At 38.6% G+C, this 20,880-nt stretch overlaps 3 protein-coding genes and 1 pseudogene across 4 annotated transcripts; 3 read left to right on the forward strand and 1 right to left on the reverse strand.

The window, feature by feature from the left end:
* On the forward strand, positions 1–1,679 carry LOC103966837 (annotated as a pseudogene).
* A 1,657-nt stretch (positions 1,680–3,336) lies between these two features.
* LOC103966808 (E3 ubiquitin-protein ligase Praja-2) lies at positions 3,337–5,420 on the forward strand. 2 transcript variants are annotated; one of them, XM_009380028.3, is made up of 2 exons: positions 3,337–4,514; positions 5,187–5,420. In XM_009380028.3, the coding sequence occupies exons 1-2, from the start codon at positions 3,381–3,383 to the stop codon at positions 5,277–5,279; spliced, it is 1,227 nt and encodes a 408-aa protein (XP_009378303.2). In that variant the 5' UTR covers positions 3,337–3,380; the 3' UTR covers positions 5,280–5,420. The 2 variants fall into 2 exon arrangements, with proteins under 2 accessions (XP_009378303.2, XP_048433998.1); XM_048578041.1 differs by having other exon boundaries at positions 5,208–5,420.
* On the reverse strand, positions 5,323–7,145 carry LOC103966809 (protein MICRORCHIDIA 4-like). Its single transcript, XM_048577656.1, has 2 exons — positions 5,422–7,145; positions 5,323–5,329 (listed from the first exon to the last, which is right to left on the reverse strand). The coding sequence occupies exons 1-2, from the start codon at positions 7,143–7,145 to the stop codon at positions 5,323–5,325; spliced, it is 1,731 nt and encodes a 576-aa protein (XP_048433613.1).
* A 12,474-nt stretch (positions 7,146–19,619) lies between these two features.
* LOC103966812 (basic leucine zipper 43-like) lies at positions 19,620–20,493 on the forward strand. Its single transcript, XM_009380030.3, is given in 2 exon segments — positions 19,620–20,267; positions 20,269–20,493. Coding segments are annotated over 2 exon segments (609 nt in total). The 5' UTR covers positions 19,620–19,706; the 3' UTR covers positions 20,317–20,493.
* Positions 20,494–20,880: the final 387 nt, after the last annotated feature.

Here is a 20,880-nt window from a genome sequence, read left to right on the forward strand (position 1 = left end):
ATGGCCTTGTTTCTTTTTGAACGTGGTGCTTTGATTGGCGGTCCTGCAGACGTCTTTGTTGTACTATTCGAATTTATCAAACAAATTTGCTTCTAAACAAGCTCATGATGAATAGGATTCGTGGAGACCATTGAAAATGATATAAGCAGCACAAGGGGCAATTGTGACTCCAAACAAGGTTGGTGTCAAGTGTCAATTCTTTTGTTTGTTTGTTTTTTTTGTTTTTTGTTTTTGTTCTTGTTTTTTTTTTTTTTTGTGTGATTTTTAGATAATTATTATTAGTGAAATTATTGAATGTATTTGTGTGTGTTTATGTTTGATTTGTCAGGACCCAAGTGAACGTAAGCCTAAAGGGCACACAATTATCATCTGTGTTTCAGGTAAAAAGTTTACGACATTTTTCCTCCAAACTAATAGACCTGGTTAATTAGGAAGCATCTTAACTATCATCTATGTTAGATGAGCTGTTTGATAACTATTTTGTTTTCAGTCTGTTTGATAACTATTTTGTTTTCAGTCTGCTTGATAACTATTTCGTTTTCAATTTTTGTTTTTTTAAGTGAAGTGAAATGACTATCCAATAGCCGCTACTTGTTACACAATTTCATGGTCTTAATTAAAACATTGTTTTACAGGTGGTTCAGGTAGCAGAAAGAGTACGCAATGCGCTAAGATTGTTTCACACTTTGGGTTTTGCCATCTGAATGCTGGTGATCTTCTTGAAGCAGAAGCTGAGGCTGGAACTGAATACAGGTATTTGATTCATTCAAAAAAGTCTTTCTTTCACAAGTAAAATGTCATCATTCTTGTATGATGGAAATCTACCAACCATTTTTTTCAAAACCTATTAAGCCACATTTTCTCACATCTTATATTTGTTGCAAATTTCTCTCTACAGTAAGATGATCAAGGACTTTAAGAAGGAAGGACGACTGGTTCCTTCCGATTTGGTTGTCAAACTTCTGCAACAGGCAATGCAAAGGAGCCGAAACAAGAAGTTTCTCGTTGATGGCTTCCCGTAGAATGTAGAAAATATAGTTGCAGCTGAAAGAATTGTAGGGTTGTAGTTTTCGTTAAAAGTATCAATGATCTTCAAAAGTAGTAGTGTTTGTTAGATTTTAATATATTCATGAAGAACCAAAGTTTATGTTAATGCAGATGAAATTCGAGCCGAATTTTGTACTATTTCTTGACTGCTCAGAAGGAGAAATGACAAGACGTCTTTTAAACAGAAACCATGCGAGCAAATTGTGTTGTTCTTAATATGCTTCTTTAGTTTACAGATTGTCGATGTCTGTAAACCTGTCGAACTCTTCCTTATCCGTACTCTTTGCGGTCTTCGAAGGGAAGAGTTGACGATAACATTGATACGATTCAGAAGCGTCTTCAAGTTTATTTCGAATGCACCATTCCTGTAGTCAATTATTACAGCGCCAAGGGAAAGGTTCGAAAGGTAACCATCTCCTCAAGGGCTTTTGCTCGTCGACATATAGCTAGTCTTACCGTATAGTTTAATGAACTGTTTGTGATGGAGCTTATCTGTAATTAGTATGTTAATTGTTTTCTTCTTCTTTGATTCTGCCTAGATTGATGCTGAAAGGCCTCCTGAAGATGTATTTGAGGTAGTCAAGGAAGCATTCTATGAGCTCGAAGAGAAGCGCGAGGAAACCATGCCATAGTTTTTAAGGAGAATGGACTCCTTTGTTCTTAGGTATGAAATTAAACTATTTGAATTGGATGCTCTCAAATCTCGAGAATTAGTGTATATAGGATGTAGTTTTGGAGAAATTTATCCAAATGACGGGCACATTAGCTTACTTGGAATTCCTAATTAATACAACTTTAACACATGCCTATTTTATTATTCAAATAAAAAGATTGTCACGTTTTGATATTTATGATAGGCATTAATAAACAAAATTCCTAATATACCCCTACAGTTCAAAGAGAAAGAAGTCAGAAAACTTTCCTGACTACCCTTCCATGCTAACCATCCACTCTTCAAAAACCACCCACCTCCATCACCGCTTTGTGATTCCATCGGCGACACTCCATATATCCTCTCTTCCTCTTTTTCTTTCCCCCATTTTCTCTAATTCTCCCCCACCTCCATCGACCAAATTTGCCGTCTCCGACCTCCAATTTAAGATTTGTCTTTCAGCATCCCTTGTGTCCATCTCAGAAAAAGCATAAGAAGGAGGACAAAATATTGAGATGAAAAAGAAAGGGAGAGAAAAATGTGTGAGGAAGGAAGGGATGAGTGGGGTGGACGATGCACGTCTCTGGCAATGAGTTGGCCAATAGGGGAGGCATGGGAGGAGAAGGATGTGGGAGGCGATTTGGAGACTCGGAATACGGGGAGTCGGTTTAATTTTTTTATTTTTATAATAATTGTATTTATGTTATAAGAATACAGGTGTCAACATGTTATTAATGGGGACCACCTGTTTTGTTGAGGTGTATATTTCAATCACATAGAAAAATTTATTGTAGTTTTGAATTCTAAATCCGTCCCTGTTTGCAAAGCAGTATAAAGTGTATTTATCTGCTTAGAAGTAATTAATGCGTAAGTTTGTAAGTTAAGATGTTCATTGTTTTTTTTCCCTTGAAGTTGAAAAAGGTTCTATGCTCAAATGTTTGTGTTGATTAAAAAGAAATATTTAGTCCTCAACGGTAGATACGATAAATTAAGAACTTTTATTAAATAAAGTTGTAAACTAAATAGAAATGTGTTTTATACAAGGTATATGTATTTTTTACTTAAAATACTTTCTCTTCTTAAGTAATACACCGTCATCTCATCCGTATTTCAACATCTCAATTCTTAGTACAAAAAAAAATTCCAAACTAAATTCATTTCCACAACAAAACGTTTTACTTGAAAATAATGAAAGACGTGAAGAGAGAAAATGATACAAAACCCCTAACATACAGAACGTAATAACACTATAAATTAGTAATATGTTTTAGGTTCAACTTCTATAAATAACAAGTTTTAGTAATATGTCTCCGAAAAATTAATCTATACAAGCGTTATATTTGTTTGATTTACAAATACCTATTGGAAATAGAGCGTTGTGGACTAAACTATTTTGAGAAAAAATATCCATCGTTTTTCATTCCAATTCGCATAAGAATGAATACTATGATTCGGACGTCGAACCAGCATGAATACAACATTTATAGGATGACTTCCGTCTGACATCAATTTTTCTTTATTAAATTTTGTGCTTACTTTTATTTTTGGATAAGACCCTTAAAATAAAAAATAAAAAAAAATAACGAGGGAAGAAAACCCCGCAGGGTGCACTATATAAACCGTAGGCGCCACCAACCGAAAATTTTCCTCTAATTTTTTGCATTATTATTTTTCGTAAACAATGTCTGAGCCTTCCGCCACCTCTCACCTACCCCGCGAGCCGCAACCACCAAACGAACCCGACGACCCGCAATCCCACCCAACCCCCCTCCTCGATCCCCTCACCCACTGGTGCGCCAACCAAAACTGCAACCCCTTCGCGCCCGATCCTCTCGATCCCCGGAGCTCCTCCGATTGCGACTGGTTCTCCGACGTCGCCTCCGATTCGGACCATGACGTCAGCTGCTTCGTCACCGATCTCTTCGACCGCCGCAGCTCTGAGCAGCAGCCCAAGACCGACGGCGTCGTCGATTCGGGTTCGCGGTCGGATCCGGTTGCGACCGAATTGGAAATTGGGGGTCTTGAGGATGGCGACGAGACGGAGTCGAATTTAGCGTTTGGGTCAAATTCTCAGCGATTGGGTTCTGAATTGGGGGAGTTTATAAGCCTGTCGGGAGCTGACTCGCGAGCTGGTGGGCTTCGGATTGTTGGGCTGGAATCTGAATCAGATTCGGATTCCGGTTCTATCGATGACATAGAAAGTAATCGGATCACCGATTCGGGTATCCAGTCAATTTGGGATAATCTCTTCTTGATGGAGCAGAGGAGTATGCTTGAAAGTTCCGAATCGATCCAGACTAGTCCGGTCAACGGCGGAGTGGAAGAGCTGTCGGTGACCTCTGGGTTTTCCACTGAAGAAGAAGAGGTTCCGGAAGGAGCGGCACGGAGCCTGGAGTGGGAAATTCTCTTGACAGTCAACAATTTTCGGAGGTTCGCCGATGATGACGATCTTGACTTGGAGACTGCAGAGTACATCAACACGATTTTCGGGCAGTTCGTGGAGAATGCCAATGCAATGAAAGGTAGTCCTCCGGCGGCTTTAAGTGTGGTTGAGGATCTTCCATCTGTTGAGTTTACAGTGGAACAATTGAAGAAAGAAGAAGCGGTTTGTGCTGTTTGTAAAGACAACATCTTGGTGGAGGATAAAGTCAGGAGCTTGCCCTGTTGCCATTACTACCATCAGGACTGCATTGTGCCGTGGTTGGGCATTCGGAATACATGCCCTGTTTGTCGGTATGAGCTTCCCACGGATGATCCAGATTACGAAAGAAACAAGTGTGAAAGCGCTGCTCGAGGCGAGCCAGGGGATTCACAGGTCAGGTTTGAGTTTGGGTTTGAACAGTTTGTCTAAGATGCTATACAGATATATATAATCTTGCTTTGCTAAATGTAAAAATTGTAAATATGCGTTTTTCGGGCAGTCTTATATCTGATGATGAAATGAAGCTTGTAATGGTTTTGAACATCGTATAGCTTTTGTTAATTTGGTGGAGTTTCCCAGTGTAATAAATTGCTTTGCGTTTCATGTTACTTGAGTTTTTAGTAGTGTTTATGCACCAACCTTGCAAGAGGGTTAATGAAAATTAGTTTGAACTTTGAAGAAGTATCTTATTAGAGTTTGAAATTTGTCAAATTGCGAAAAACGAATACATGAGATCTACGTTAAAGTACTACTACCGGATTTCAGATCAAACTACATACATTTCGCCCCCAAGTCCTAACTAAAGAAGTAGTGAACAAAAGGCTAGACTTAGGCGGACTTGATTGCTTCGAGTTGCTGTTGCAATTGTTGAATGGTATCTGTTGCATTCTTCAGCTTCTCTCTCAAACTCTTCTCCTCCTTGTCTCGACGCTCCCTCTCCTCAGAGAATATGCCAATTATGGTGTCTTCTTCATTGTTCAGTTCTGTAATTTTTTGTTGTGCCGCTAGGAGCTGAGTTTCAAGTGACTTGCACCTCTGATCTTTCTTCTCCAATATTTTCCTCAGTTGGATATATGCTGTTTTCAGTTGCTGCACCCCTACAACTTGACCACGATCCATGCGGGAACGCTCAGCATTGACATCATGACCGTGCGGTGAACTGGCTCCTGGGCTACTTGGTGAACAGTCGTGCTGTGATTGTTCAGTATCTTTTGTACGTGAAGATAACCGAGTCGGGCAATCTTTCCCAGAGTCTTCTTTAGCAGCAAATCCCTCACGAGGTTGGCCACCCACATCAGACATGGAAACATGCATGTCTGCATCTGCATTGGTAACATTGGCTGGCGAAGGTGGTAATGATGATGGAACATTGGCGGGCGAAGGTGGTGCTGATGGTTCATAAGACCTTGATGATCCTAGTGTCCCAGATTGCTTGGGGGTTTGGACTCTGTTGCTGGTGATCCTTTCAGAAGCTCTTGAACGAACACCCTGAAGTGCGGGTAAATCAGGACCCGAAAATGGTCTCTTCTTGCTGCATGGCGTGGTAGATGGAGGATCAGGACTAGTCTCCTTACGATTTGCAGAGTCGTTGATGATCTTCTTAGTACGTCGCCGAGCATACCCGATTTTGTGGCAGTTAGAACCCCAGTAATCCTTTTGCATATGTATCAATCGTTTCTCGAGTCTCGAAAGAACCGTTGTACGCTCAAACCCCTGCTTATCATGAGCTGGTTCAACAAAATTAGCTTCCAAAACACCGATAACACCCCTGCCGTCGCTTCCTGCAGCATTCCAAAGCCTCCAAAACGGCTTAATCAGTCGATTCTTGTGATAAACATTGAACCCTTGAACGTCGATATGAGATTTTGCATCCTTTACAAACCCGATGGTGACAGCAGCAATCACATTTGCACTTGTTTGGTTCCCGTCAGCCCCGGTTGGCCGATAGGTGACTTGCTGGGACATCATCATATCATTCACTATGTTGTGGTGCTCAACTTCCTTCCCGCGAAGGATGATCCGAAAGTTAGAAGGAAGCCGCAAATAGAGAATCGATGCATAGCTCCTCAACGAGTGCTGGTACGTCAAGAAAACTCGCGAGTTGGGATAATCTTGAGCCATTTGTATGTTCGTCTCGTCCCGATTGACACCTCTGAGTTGAATATCATGAGGGTCGGTGTCAAAATCAAGCTCCAACTGATCTTCGTCGTCCTCCCAAAGGTTGTATATGATTATTTGGGTGCCATGGTCCTTAATCGTTAAGAGCTGACAATGCAGCTCTTCTTCGCTAGAAAATGGCGACCACTGAACGATTGTCTCGATATTTTTCTTCCAGTCTCTTTCGGAGGATCGAAACATTTTGTGCCAAGCTCCTCCTCTTCTCTCATAATCAAGCATGGGAACTACAATGTCTTCCTTTCCAGTGCTCTTCAAGAAAGTGTAAGACAGCAATCCGATGCTCCGCGTATCATTTTTTCCATGTATTCCTTCGCAGCGTGAAAACACGATCGCATCTGCTCCTAGCCTCATAGTACTCGTCTTAAAACCGTTTCCATACTGTCCTATGGTGTCTCTAATTTTGCTTTTCACCGAATACCCCAACGACATGCAGTGTCGCATCTTGCTCGGATCCATACCACCGCCATCATCTTGGATCAGCAACATTCTGCTTCCATCCTTCTTGTTTTCAAGCACATCGACGTTGACGTAAGTAGCACCACTGCAAACCTCATCCAGTGCATTGTCTAAAAGCTCGGCAAAAGCGCCGAGAGCCCACTTGTGACTTGTGGCATTGGAATGCAGAAATCTGGGATGAACCCTAACGTGGTCGATCCCGCCAGCAGCAGAAGTATGATCATCGCTACAAGGAGCTCCTTCATAATCCCCGGCCTTCCAAAACTGCTTACAGCTCTGCCGGGCTCTCACCTGCCTCAGCGGCTGAGGACTCAGAACCGGGCCTGATCCCGCCCCGCCCAGCTTCCGCTTCTTCGAAGAACCTCCCAAAACTTCGCCCTCTTGTGACATGCTGGATGATACAGACTAATTAACTGGTAGGGATTTAGAAAATTGTAGAGGAAAGTAAACCTAAAAAAGGTCTTCGCATAAAAATCTATTAGCGCGTGGAAGTATGCTAGAAAATTTGTTCACTCACCAATGTGATGATCCACCAAGTCCAAGATCTGTGTATTTATACACAAGGACATATCCCGAAACAAACAGGAAATGCCTAATCCTAATAGAAATTTGAAGAAATCCTAATCCTAGCTGAAATAGGATGTTAAGCAAATTACAAATTAATCCTAAAACGAAAAGGAAATTAAGCAATTTAATCCTACTAAAATTTGAAAGCACGCTAATCCTACTGGAAATAGGAATGCAAAGATCAATCATGTGGTAATTTATAGGAGAAATATTTGTGTTACCAAAGATACCACTCCTAATTAATCTGGATTTATTTAATGGAAATAATTAATTTTTGGGTGGCAATTAGAAACTAAAAAACTATAAAAAATCAATGAAGGGCACGTAAGTAACGTCACAAGCGAGGAAGTATATATGTACTTCGATTTCGGTTTCGTAGGTCAAGTCTGCAACAAAAAAGGGCTACAATGGAATCCATCAACATACAAAGATTTAACAAAAAAAAAAAAATCCTCATAAAAACACAAGATTATCAAAATTGATGAATAACACTATCAATTTTGATGATCTTCATGACGTTGTATTGGTCGGAACCCTAAATTTATTTTGCAGTGCAAGTGCGTTTCCAATCGTTGGTGTACTCTCATCTCTGATTCTTATTTCATTAGGCGCCTTTTATCCCTCCAAATTGATAATCCGTACCCTGGTAAACCACAAATCAGAGGAATTCCTTACAAGAATATCATCGTCCTCCAAGCCGCTGACTCCGTTATTCGAAAGGCTCATGAGTTTCCACTCCGAGAGAGAAGCCAATTGTGTATTGGATGAGTGGAGGCCCTGGTGGCATTAGTGATCATCTTCAGCACATTCTCATCGTCTTGGATCCATTGATCATCATCGACGAAAGTAAACATTATGAATGTAATGTAATTCGCTTTGGTGAGCAATCTTTTTGAAGATCTAAGCCGGTACTTGAATGCTTTGGCGAGCAATCTTTCATATGAAGACCTTGTCCATTTGACCATCAAGAGTCACTTCAATTACAAATAAGGAATCTAGGTTTGGGTAAAACCCTATATAAAACTCTCCTATGTATACGTGACTTGTATCTACTATCTTCTATCGTTTTCCAAATTTCTGCCACTATGAGAGGTGCTATTGGTACCAAAAGAAGCAGATCCCAGTCGCCCCTTGGAGCAATACTGGCCTCTCCCCATAATCATCACCCAAAAACATCGAAAAAGTTGTCTGTTGATAGACCCCTGGCGATGTAATAGTTGAATTTTTTTGCCGACTCCCTCATACATCCGCTTATCAGTGCACGTATATGTCCAAGTGTTGGCTCACTCTCATCTCTAATTCTTTAACCTTTGCATCAATGAATTTAGAGGAACGATTGGACCTCAAGATGAGGAGTATGTATTTTCGATGAGCGGAAGACTGGAAGGCATAGTCGATCGGAAGTGCAAGAGAGATGAGCAGACTTAGGGCTAGGGGTAAAGTATCTGTCACAAAACTACGTCTACGCAGGAAGTGCAAGAGAGATGAGGCACATGGCAGAATCTGATCATATAAGCTAGCCATTAATTCTTTCTTGAAGATATAATAAATTGATGTATCACGAAGGACATTGATTTTTCATACTGAAGTTTCTAGTTTTGTTTGTGAGTTCATCAATTAATGTGTATCGTACGTAGACAAGCTAAAATTTGTCACACTTAATTAGTAATATTGGTCACTTTTGTAGTAGTTATGCATCCACTTTGTCTGTAAGTTGATATATTATTTTAGCAACGAAAATTTCGTAGTCGTTAATTGAAATTTTATGATCATTATTTAACAAAGTTTGACAAGCTGCCGATGTTTCTTCTGCAAGTCGTTAATTATGGATAAAAGAATTATGTAGATTGATCCAACAAGTTCACCAGCATATTCAAAACTCAAAAGAATAAAAAAGATCACCAGCATCATCGTCATCAAGAACTAGTGATCTCCGAGACGATGTAGTGATTGAAATCCTTCCACAACTCCCTCAAGGCGGTGGGTCACTGTATCTATACAATATATATAACGAATTCGTATGTTGATGTATGTTGATCAATATAACCCTCTATTTGTTTGTCTTTTGTTTTTTGTGGTACAATATAACTGTAATTTTGGTTTAAAAAGATGATCTTATCCATTGACCAAGTTTTTAGTAAAGAGGAATGCTAGCTACCTTCTTCATTTACTAAGCGTTTTTGTTTTTTGTGGTACAATATAGCTGTAATTTTTGGTTTAAAAAGATGATCTTATCCATTGACCAAATTTTTAGTAAAGAAGAATGCTAGTTACCTTCTCCATTTACTAAGTGTTTAGTTTATTGTGTAAGTCGAGTACAAATGTCAAATGATGAATAGGGAATGTAAGAAGGAAAAGGTAAATGGAGAAGGTATAGCTATTCCTTGTCCGTTAGTTTCTATTTTTATTTACAGAAAGAGAGTTTGCTTCTAAGTGAAACCCTAGATGAAGCTCTTCCTATATACGCGTGACTGATCATATCTGTACATTATCTACTGTCTTCTGGCGTCTTCCAAATTTCTGGCACCATGAGAGGTGTTAGCGCCACCCAAAGAAGCAGATCTGAGTCGCCAGCAGATGACCATATTCATCACCCCGAAGATATCAAAAACGTCACTGTCGCTACCATCACTATCATCAACATCAACGAGTAGTATTGATCATCTCCCCGACTTCCAAAACGTCAATATAAAGAATGGTAAAAAGTTCACCCCACTTCCAAATGTAGCCTGTTTGAACTATGCATTAACTTTTCGACAAAAAAAAAAAAAAAAAAAAAAAAAAGAAGAACTATGCCTTAACCTAAATCATCATCGTCAAAACACATAACGAAAAGAGAAATGCAAGAAATAAATAAACCAGTCATTTTCACTAATGGGGGGATAAAACCCTTATGGCTCTTGTAGTTTCCATAGAGAAAGAAAGAGCACTGAGTCCCTCTAGAAAAAACTTTTACATTAATATATTGTCATATTATGCGGACTTTGGGAGTGGCCTTGGTTCAAAAATTCTACACAAATTAGTTAAAGGCCACATTCTGATTTAGATCAAGCCGATATTTTTTTTCTAACGAGTGGGGACTTTGGAATTATTACTTCAATCATTTTTCCTTTGAAATTGATATAACATGGAGATAATATTGCAGGTAGCAATATTTGTGCCTGCCTCTTGCTTTTGTTTTCTTCAGGGGTTTTTTACTTATTCGTTATGATTTGCCTTCTTGGTCATTTTTTGTTACCATTTTCTGTTGCTAGCCCTTTCAATTAGTCCACCAAACAATGTCTCTTGTTGCCATTGGCAGACCTAGCAGCAAGGGTGTCGTGTTTAACCATCTTAATTCTTAAAAACTATAAACGAAGACCAATTGAATAGTCCACAACCCTTTCCAAATGGCTTAATTATGAAAGCATATGCAAGCAGTTTTGGATTTTTCAAAGAATACAACCAAAACCAATCTTGCCCTCTCTTTTCTGCTAGATATGGCCATCATTTTGTTTTCCCATAATATTGTATTTGTAACTTAGTAAGAAATTTTGGTCAAGGATCAATGGATTATGAAAATTTGGCGAGACAATGGCATACAGATTATAGATATATAGTGTTTAAGATCATGTGAAGTAACAGACAAATTCAGAGGGCTGGCTAGCTAGCAGCACAATGATTCTTAACTAATATTGGAAACCCTAATTTCACGTAGGTCTTGTAATTCGGAGCGTTTACAAGATCCTCTTTTCTGCCAATATTGCTTGTAAACCCCTATTTTCATATGTTATAAGCAAGCCTAGCTAGAAGGACATGCATCAAGAAATTATAAACAAACTCAGAAGCCAACTTGATTAGTTTAAAACCCAAAATACTTCAGGCAGTGCATAATTAAAGTAATTAAACAAAAAAAACGCAGTGTTTAAGCACCACTCATTGTATTAATTAAATTTATAATTAGATCGCCACCATATACCATATAAAAATAGAGCAGCAGTCGTGTACCTTTTATGAAAACAAGCAGTAGGTTGGATAATCCAAGACATTTTTACTACAAGACTACCATATAATTAATTAGTAGCAGTATCAACCAACAAGTATCAGTGAAAACAAACAATATTGATGACGAGCAGGTAATTAAGCACCCAAGTTTAAACTAATCATTTTGCTTAAATTAAACCTGCAACTTTAAATGATACTTTATTATTACAAGTACGTAAGCACATGTACCTGTCAACTGTGAGTCAGTCTTACTCAAAATGCACCACCCAGAATTAAGTAAATGAATACATACATTGCACCAGAGATGGCAAATCTTGTGTAAAGCATTAAACAAATATTATTTGATGGAGTAATTAACTTGTCTGCGAAATGAGATTAGTTTAATTGCATAAGTAGAAAGTGGAGCTGAAAAAGAAGAAATTCTTAAGAGGGTGTGATCAGCTCATGATGGGCTTATCCTGTATTAACCAATCTCTTGAGATCTAATGACCTCATGATATAGAAACAGTAGGATTTGGCTGTGGGATAGGGACTATGATTCTCTCCCCTCCTCTTTCCATCCTCTTCCATTCCTTCTTCTTACACTCTTTATTTTGTCTTTCTCTTCTATAAAAACTTAATATAAGATATTGACGTGACTTAACTGTGACCGTTCAAATAAAAGGGAAGGGAAGTGAAGGAAAAAAGAAGGGAGAGAATCCTTCTCCGTGAGAGAGGAGGCATATAATGCGTATGCTCTTGGGATAAGAATGTGACGTGGTACTAATTAAACATTTTGTTCTCACAAAAGATTATTAATTAGATTTATGTAAATAAGAGAAGAATGTTCCCTCTCTTCTCATTTCTATACAATTCATTTTGTTTGAAAAATGAACAAAAATAAGGCTTGTTATGGGGTTTATTCATTTTTATTTACACAAAAGTTGCACAACGCGGGCCCAAAACTTCGAAAAGCCCAAACTAAAATTTGGACGACCATCTCACTTAGTCTGAGGCTTGAGACAGAAATCCCTCCAAAGTATGTTTGCCACTCAGACGACCAGAGATCGAAATATCTCGTCCTTTTAAATACGTATGTAAGCATCATCCAACATGATGAAGTCACTACAGACGATCATGCTAACCGCCTCAAGGACATAGTTAAAGGTCACCTACCATGAATTACAATTACCGTCAACACTAAATGACCAATCTACTTCTGTTTCAGCTCAACGATATGATCGAGGTTGCTCATTCTCCACTGCCTATATAATAGAACCATAGACCTTCAAACTCATGACCTTCGTTAAGCTGATAAGCTGAGCTACATAACTTGAAATGAAAATTGACTGGAAATGTAAAGAAAGTAGTAAAACTCTAGCAAGATTCATCCCATGAACTGCAACATAATGCTAGAGAAGTCCACCCAAGATCACTAGTGTCATATTGGATTTAGTACAAAACATGCGCCTTAGAGAGGAAATCATGGTGGTTGGAAATGGACATCAACGGAATCATACCATGGGGTAATTGAGTTGTAAAAAGTTTAGTATCTTAGGGATCGTAAGCAGTGTTTGTGTCACGTCTTGACCCAGGCTCGACTCCGCAGTAGCACGATATTGTCCGTTTTGGGCCCCCACCATGCGGTTTTGTTTTTGGGAACTCACGAGCAACTTCTCAAGGGGTCACCCATCCTGAGATTACTCTAGCCCAAACTCACTTAACTTTGGAGTTTCTACGGAACCCGAAGCCAATGAGCTCCCAAAAGGCCTCGTGCTATAGGAAGGGGAGGATGCACATATAAGGCACATCACCCTTTCTCCTTTGGTCAATGTGGGATGTTACAATCCACCCCCTTAAGGGCCCGACGTCCTCGTCGGCACACTTGCACCACACGACAGAGTGGCTCTGATACCAAATTGTCACATCCTGGCCTGGGCCCCTTAAGGGGGGTGGATTGTAACATCCCACATCAACCAATCCCAGGATGGGTGACCCCTTGCGAAGTTGTTTGTGAGTTCCCAGAAACAAAATTGTGAGGGCATGGTCAGGGTCCAAAGCGGACAATATCGTGCTACGATAAACTCAAGCCTAGGTCGGGATGTGACAGTTTGCTTCGAATGAAGACTTTGAGATTGTAGCTGAAAAGCTAACATGAGAGTGTTGTTGAAGAGCAATTGGGTTTGTGCTAAAAAGCAGTTGGGTTGATTGAAGAGTTAGTCAAGGTTTTGTGTAATTGTAGAGGGGCTCGGCGCATGGAAAATGAGGCACACAAAATGAGACATGATTCGCGCGAGAACTGGGTGACTCAACGTACCAAAAATACGACATGCAAAATGAGGCGAGCTTAGCACATGGGTCAACCATTGTTGCCTGCACAAAGCATTGGTGCCGGCGATGGAGCATATATAAGCCGCTATCAATATGGGGTAGGGTTCAGTTTTAATCGCACAAATCAACCATTGTTGTTTAAACGAACCATTAGTGCCGAGGGAAGGGCATTGTAAGGGGCAGGGAGTGTTGCCTACACGAAGCATTCTTGCCAGAGGTGGGCATTTATAGGCCACTATCAATAGGGGTAAAGTTTAGTTTTAATCTCAGAGGTTAACCATGGTTGGCTGGACGAAACATTGTTGCCAAAGGTGGGACATTTATAAACCGCTGTTGTATGTTTTTTTTTTCTCCCTTATGACTCGTCCTTTCCAGAGGGTGCCATAAAGACCGAAGCTCCTTCATTCATCAATGACTTAAGCACCAAACTATCATCTTCATGTTCTACAAAATGCATTTTCTTATAATCCATGTCAAAACAATCGAAAACAAGGATATAAAAATAAATCTAAAGGTATTTGAATCTAAATAAAGTAAGGTAGGAAGAAAAAAAAAAATTCAATGGAAAAAGAAAAAATAAAAAAATAAAAAAGAATGATACGATCGATACTTTTCTACCGATTATATACTAGAACTATTGCTGTCAAGGTAGCAACTAAACCTCAAAAGTGTCGCTAGAATCATACCGATTCTCCTGTTCAATTTTTTTTTCATTTTAGTTTTTTTTTTTATTTTTTATACTTTTTAAAATTTTCTTTTATTTCTCTTACCATAACAACAAACCATCATATTCATGATCTTCAAAATATATTTTTCCAGTGCAAAATCTATTATAATTCATATTTAAACATTTGTAATCAACAATTTAAAACCTAATTTAAAGATATTTGAATTTAATAGTTGTTACTCAAATAAAATAAATAAATTAAAATAGGGAAAGATCAGTACCACGCTACCGATCCTCACCCAGGAGTACTTAAATCATCGTTCAATCTATTTATTTTCACATTCACCTCACCGTGAAGTTTTGAAAATTAAGGTAAGACTAGCCTACGTTTTATTTTGTGAACATGTTGTAATCTTGACTCCATCATGAAATGATTACATTTTATTTATCGATTTAGTTTCTATTTCAGTTTCATTTACTTTTTAGGCAAGCATACATGAAGTTACATTGAATTTTAAGTCCTCATTCACTCGAGGCACATAAAAGAATTTAACCGAACTAGTGTCCCACTCGGTGCACAATCATTTGTTTAAAAGTTAGATTAACGCACAAGCTTCACATACTCGAATACAAATACTATATGTTGGCAACTACCAATAGTGTCATGCATATTCTCTCTTTCTCTTGAGCCATCTCGTGATATTGAGACCAAAAATAACACTCGGAACAAATACGTGTTAAACATCGTGTACCAAACTCTGTCCGAGTTTTAGCACCAACACATTTTATTGGCATGGATTTTTTTTCAGACTTACATCAACGAATTATAGCTAACAACAATTTAAAGGGATAAATTAATTCAACCTTTTTCACTAATCATGCTAATGACTAGCAAATGAAATTCAGCAAACATATATAAATATAAGATAAAGACATGATTTTGAATTGGAAAATATTATTGTAAGATAAAACTAATTTCATAGTACTTTTTAATATAAGCGATATTGTATATTCAAACTTAAGTGTAAAGGAGGAATACAAGCCAACTTGACTAAATTCATGTTTGCGTTTTCATAGTTTCATTTAAAACAACAAAACTTGAATTTAAGAACACACGTCACAAAAACATAATTTTGAATTGGAATAACTGTGAGTGCCTAAACCCTTCTTTCCCAGACTCACAAGTGTATCCCTAGAAAGAAACTGTGAGAGAATCATATAAGTTCAAGTAGCCTTCAAATACACAACTTCCTAATAAATACCTGCAACCCAACAAATTATAAGTTTCAAACGCATAACTTCTTGCAAACCAAGACTCTTGATACTACGTACACTCTAGAAGGTTAAACTGTGAGGAAATAAACCAACAAATATATATCAAGTTATAACTTGAATAAGGATTATAATGCATACGTACGAATGATTTGAGAAAGGTTGAAAAACAAAGCAAATCCACCAGCCAACCACCGTCATGAATGGCCTGGGTTGGATGAAACCTACACGCCCTACCCTAGCTAGCCACTTCATCACCATGCCATCACCATTTTTAACAAAAACAAAAACTGCAATGATGGTGGGGTGCACCTTGTCATCTGGGCATCTAAGGACAATGCCCAAAAACTTGCAAACCCCTCTTGATTGGTGGAGGAGCCTGAAAAAGCCACCAAATTTAGGAGAGATTTTCAATGTGCTGGGAATACGACCCAGTACACTAAGTATAACAATATAATTAGCTAGAAACTTAAAAAGAAAATTTGATAATCAATTGTATTATGACACTTAGTATACTAGGTCATGTTCCAGTACACTAAAATTTTTCTCCAAATTTAGAGAATCCTAGACACTACAGAAACCCTAGCTAGACCACCTAGCTAGAGAGACTTTGACAAGCCAAGGAATAGGGCTAGGAGGTGGAGCACTAAGCATCCATGTGCGTTTGTAATTGAGAAATTTTTTCATATATCAGAAACACGATTTGGTATATTAAATGTCATAATATAAGCAATTGAAATTTTTTTTTGCAAGTATTACTTGTATTATGACATTTAGAATAACAAGTTGTGTTCCAAGCATGCTAAAAAATCTCTATTTGTTAATGTTTGCCAGGCCAACGTGTGACATCTAACATGCGCTCGCGTTTTTGTCGTCTGCCTACTTTAGTCTTTACCTTTGTTCGTGTCTATCCTCGTTTGTTGTTAAAATTTTAGGGTTTCCTTTTTTAAAATAAATTCGGATTTCTTTTGGAGTGTCTTGTGGTACGAAAAGGGCAGTAGTTAAATCAAGTGCCCTTCCGTGCACAACTAGACCGTCATTGTAGGGCAAATGTCCCAGACGAAGACATTTTATTTTCCCAAAATGCCCTTGGAGCCTTGGATTGTAGTGATTGTCCAACAAAGTTCAAGGATAAAATAGAAACAAATGAAGAGATATGGAGAATGATTTTGAGAAGTAGATAAGATATGTAAGTTGAGTGAGGGGAAAAAAGGAGTTCTATCTTTAGATTCAATCTCACTTTCACTCACGTTTGGTTTGAAGGAAAAGTGCCATTCAAAATTGAGGTTGAAAGTTTCTTTTGGGGTGTATTCCTTCAATTTGAGTGCATACGTATACGTTGCTAAGTATGCGTCAATAACTTACTTAACATGGGCACGTAAAGAGAGATATAAAGATGTGAGAATTGAACCGTGGTCGGGGAAATCTCTCTTATTATACTCCTGAACTTAAGAATTTTGTTAGGAACAATTGTTCATGCATGTTTTAGTACTTGAAAGCAGAATTCAAACATGCTTGCGCCATGCACTACCAAAATTGGTGAAACGGATAGTTGTAAGCTATCTGTTGAATTACAACCAAAACCAAGCATGATTATAGCTAAAAGTTTGCTGCATTTTCTGGCCTCCTTGGCTGAACAATTGGCCAGCGTTGTACATAAACAACAAACCATATAAGCATGACGGAAAATAGTTGACCATTTAAACAGGTTTACTAAAGCTAAATTTAGCTGCGTAGAATTGATAACACTCGTTCTTTTCACCAGCAAATTCCGAACCAACCCTATACCACTAGAGAAACTTGCACACCCAGGTGTATGTTCGGCTCCATATTCTTGCGTGACGTTGACTATGTTCCGTGATCAGCGTTACATGGAGAAGGGGAACCTTGCACACCCAGGTGTATGTTCGGCTCCATATTCTCGCGTGACGTTGACTATGTTCCGTGATCAGCGTTACATGGAGAAGGGGAACATACAACCCAGGGTTATAGCACACACACAGACATACCTAAGGAGTCGAAACTAAGTGATGCAACATTGACCAACCAAATGCAGTTGTCCATACAATATACACTACAAGTACAGTTGAGCAGAAAAACATACTCCAAAGTCTGGGGTTTTTCAATTACTTACTCATCCACCTCTATGTACTCCAAATCCTCAAAGAAAATAAAATTGAGAGACGTATGGAACAGGGGAAGGACAGTTGCAAGACAAGAAAAGATAGAGCAGTCTAAACCTGTCTAATGGCATTGTTGACCATTCAGTCCACTCAACTTGGCCCAACTCAAACCCTCAGGTGGGGAAGAGAGAGAGAGAGAGAGAGAGAGAGCATTGCCTGATCATCAGTAAGATTGTAAGATTGTGGTTTCTGCATCCATTTAAAACTCTTTTAGTTAGTGGAAGACTGCATTTTAAAGTACATATCCATGAATCCCATATATCCATTTCCCACCACTACACTACAAGAGGGGTTTCCACTAAGTAACATCTGCTAATTTGAATGGCTTGAACAATAGGTAATCTTTTCTCCATGTTCCTGCTACAACTGACTTAATTGACCTAAGTGCACCATTAATTATGATTAAATACTTAACCAAGCCAGGAAAAAACAGAGATCCACTCTTGAAACTACATCTTAGTTACAAGAATGGTCTCTGTTTTTTCCCGACTTCGTTAAATATTTAAGCATAATTAAAGGTGCACTTAGATCAAATTAAGTCAGCTGTAGCAGGAACATGGAGAAAAGATTAGCTTCTGTTCAAGCCATTCAAATTTAGTAGATGTTACTTAGTGGAAAACTCTTGTAGAGTAGTGGTGGGAAATGGATATATGGGATTTATGGATGTACCTTAAAATGCAGTCGTCCACTAACTAAAAGAGTTTTAAATGGATGTAGTAACCACAAGCTTAGTTGCTATGGTTCTAGTAGCGTTACTTGTCAAATAAATATTTGTCATGTACTCAAAATGTGAATCATTTGTCCAATAAACATTTGTTACGTGGTGAATTAAGTGACAAAAAAATATACCTCTAAAGAAGGCGAAACTAATTTGGGTGAGTACAATTTGTCTTCAACTGGCCAATAAAGTAATACAAACTGATTTTTATAATAATGCAGATTGTTAATAATTGAGTTGCATTTCTCTTTCTTGGAGAATATATGCTTGCACCTTTGTCCCTCAGCTCACAAAAGAGAACAAGAAAATTGTTATCCAATATCTCACTTTAAATGTCCCCGATATATATTTCTAACTTGAATTTTGCTATCTACTTTAACTACTAAGTGGTGTATAGGATTAGCATATCGCTATACGTATTTCGTATTTTATCGTAGAAGATCTGAAACTACACTATCAATCTAACAACTAAAAACGCCGCAGCGGGCATTTGTTGCTAACGATCGAACAAATTATTGTTTACGGTTGATTAATTGATAAACTGATAGGGAGTTTAAGTGTTTGATGACTCACTAATCAGCTCCTTAATTATTATAACCAGTACGTATAAACTTCTAGGCTTTCTAAAACCTCTTTAATTTCTTCCATTTCCTTACGTCACAAGGCTCTATTGGATGGCAAGTATCCATCCCTATAGACTTGACAATGGCACACCAAAATTAAGATTGACTTGTTGATCCCATTTTCTCTTGCACCGCATTATTTTGCATAAACATTCTTCCATTAAAATAATTGTACTCCCAATAATTTATGACATGAACTCTCTCTCTCTCTCATGTAAGCGGAGATTTGATCTGAAAAATTATTATCCACTAACCCTACTTGTAATCTCCCATGTTGAATGTATGCGTGTAAAATATCATTTCATGCATACATGCATGTAGCCATCAATCGATGGATGCATGCCCATAACGAACATGTAAACGAGAGACAGACAGACATCTCTCGATCGGACATTCATGTACACATAGATGAATGTGATGATGCAGCATAAAATAGAGACATGATGTGCATGATCTTCCAATCAGCTGAGCTCTGAAGGCACTTTCTCACACTTTTCATCCCTATAAAAGACCTCATCTCCTCAAGCCTCTCTTCCCCCCTCCTAACGCAAACAAAAACTAAGTGCTCTCCACTCACCTTCTTCACCACTAAGACCTTGAATTTATCCGTTGAAACTTCGAGGAGCCATGCAGCCCGGTGAGGCCACCGGACTCCATTACCTCGCTCCCTTGAGCTCATCATCTCCCTACCCTCCTCATTTCAGCATGAGCACTCAAAGCAACGCAACTGCGTTTCAATTTAACCGGTTTTCTAGCCCATTGTACAATTTTCAATTCCCTAATTCCCAACTTCAAGAAATTAATAACAATCCACAGCAACCATCCTCGTTCAGTAGTTCAACCTCTGATGAGGCTGATGAGCAGCAACTCAGTCTCATCAACGAGAGGAAACAAAGACGAATGTTATCTAACAGAGAATCTGCGCGCAGATCGCGTATGCGCAAGCAGAAGCACTTGGATGAGCTCTGGTCACAAGTGGTTTGGCTCAGAAATGAGAATCACCAACTTGTGGACAAGCTGAACCATGTCTCAGAGTCCCACGACAAGGTTCTGGAAGAGAATGCTCAGCTCAAAGAGGAAGCTTCTGAGCTTCGCCAAATGGTCAATGACCTGCAACTGCACAGTCCTTATCATTCTTTCCTTCGAGACCTCGAGGATGTCCCATGCAACACAGCTTATCTGAGAACTGGAGTCCTCAAACCCGTCCATCACAAGTTCCATGGATTTGCTTGGCTAATATCGATGGACACAAGCTCTTATCAATTCCCCATTGTTCCCATTGCCCATCTATATGGTGATCTTCTGTTTGTGTAGAAGTCAACCAGTCCTTAACTCACTTTAAAATCTGTATCAGATCCAATCAAATAAGCAATAAAATGTTCTGAGCATTTTTGATTGAATCAGTTGCTCAAAATTTTCGCCACTATCTCTTAGCTAGAATCTTATCTATCTCAAAAAAATTCTTAAATCATGTAAACTTTTGCTAACTAGCTGCATAAAGTTAAAGACTGTTTGTTCTTACATAAAAACTTTCCAAAAAACCCTGATCACCGAAAAATTATCAAGATCACCTGATCACTACCGAACAAGCTAGATATTTATCATCAATAATTCTAGAAAAATTGTTAAAAAATAAGGTTATCGCACAACGAAGAAAGTACAGCAATAATTTCAGGTGTACTAGAACAAAGGGAGGAGAAAAAAATCCAATGGGTGGAGCAATAAGTGGCAATGGTGGTGGGGGGCTGGGCGGGGAGTTGGTCATGACACAGAAATAAAGGTGGTGAAAATGGGAGTTGGT

Source organism: the organism of the source record quoted next, unplaced genomic scaffold (genome assembly GCF_019419815.1).
Source record: "Pyrus x bretschneideri cultivar Hongxiangsu unplaced genomic scaffold, Pyrus_bretschneideri_v1 Contig12, whole genome shotgun sequence".
Lineage (NCBI taxonomy): Eukaryota > Viridiplantae > Streptophyta > Magnoliopsida > Rosales > Rosaceae > Pyrus > Pyrus x bretschneideri.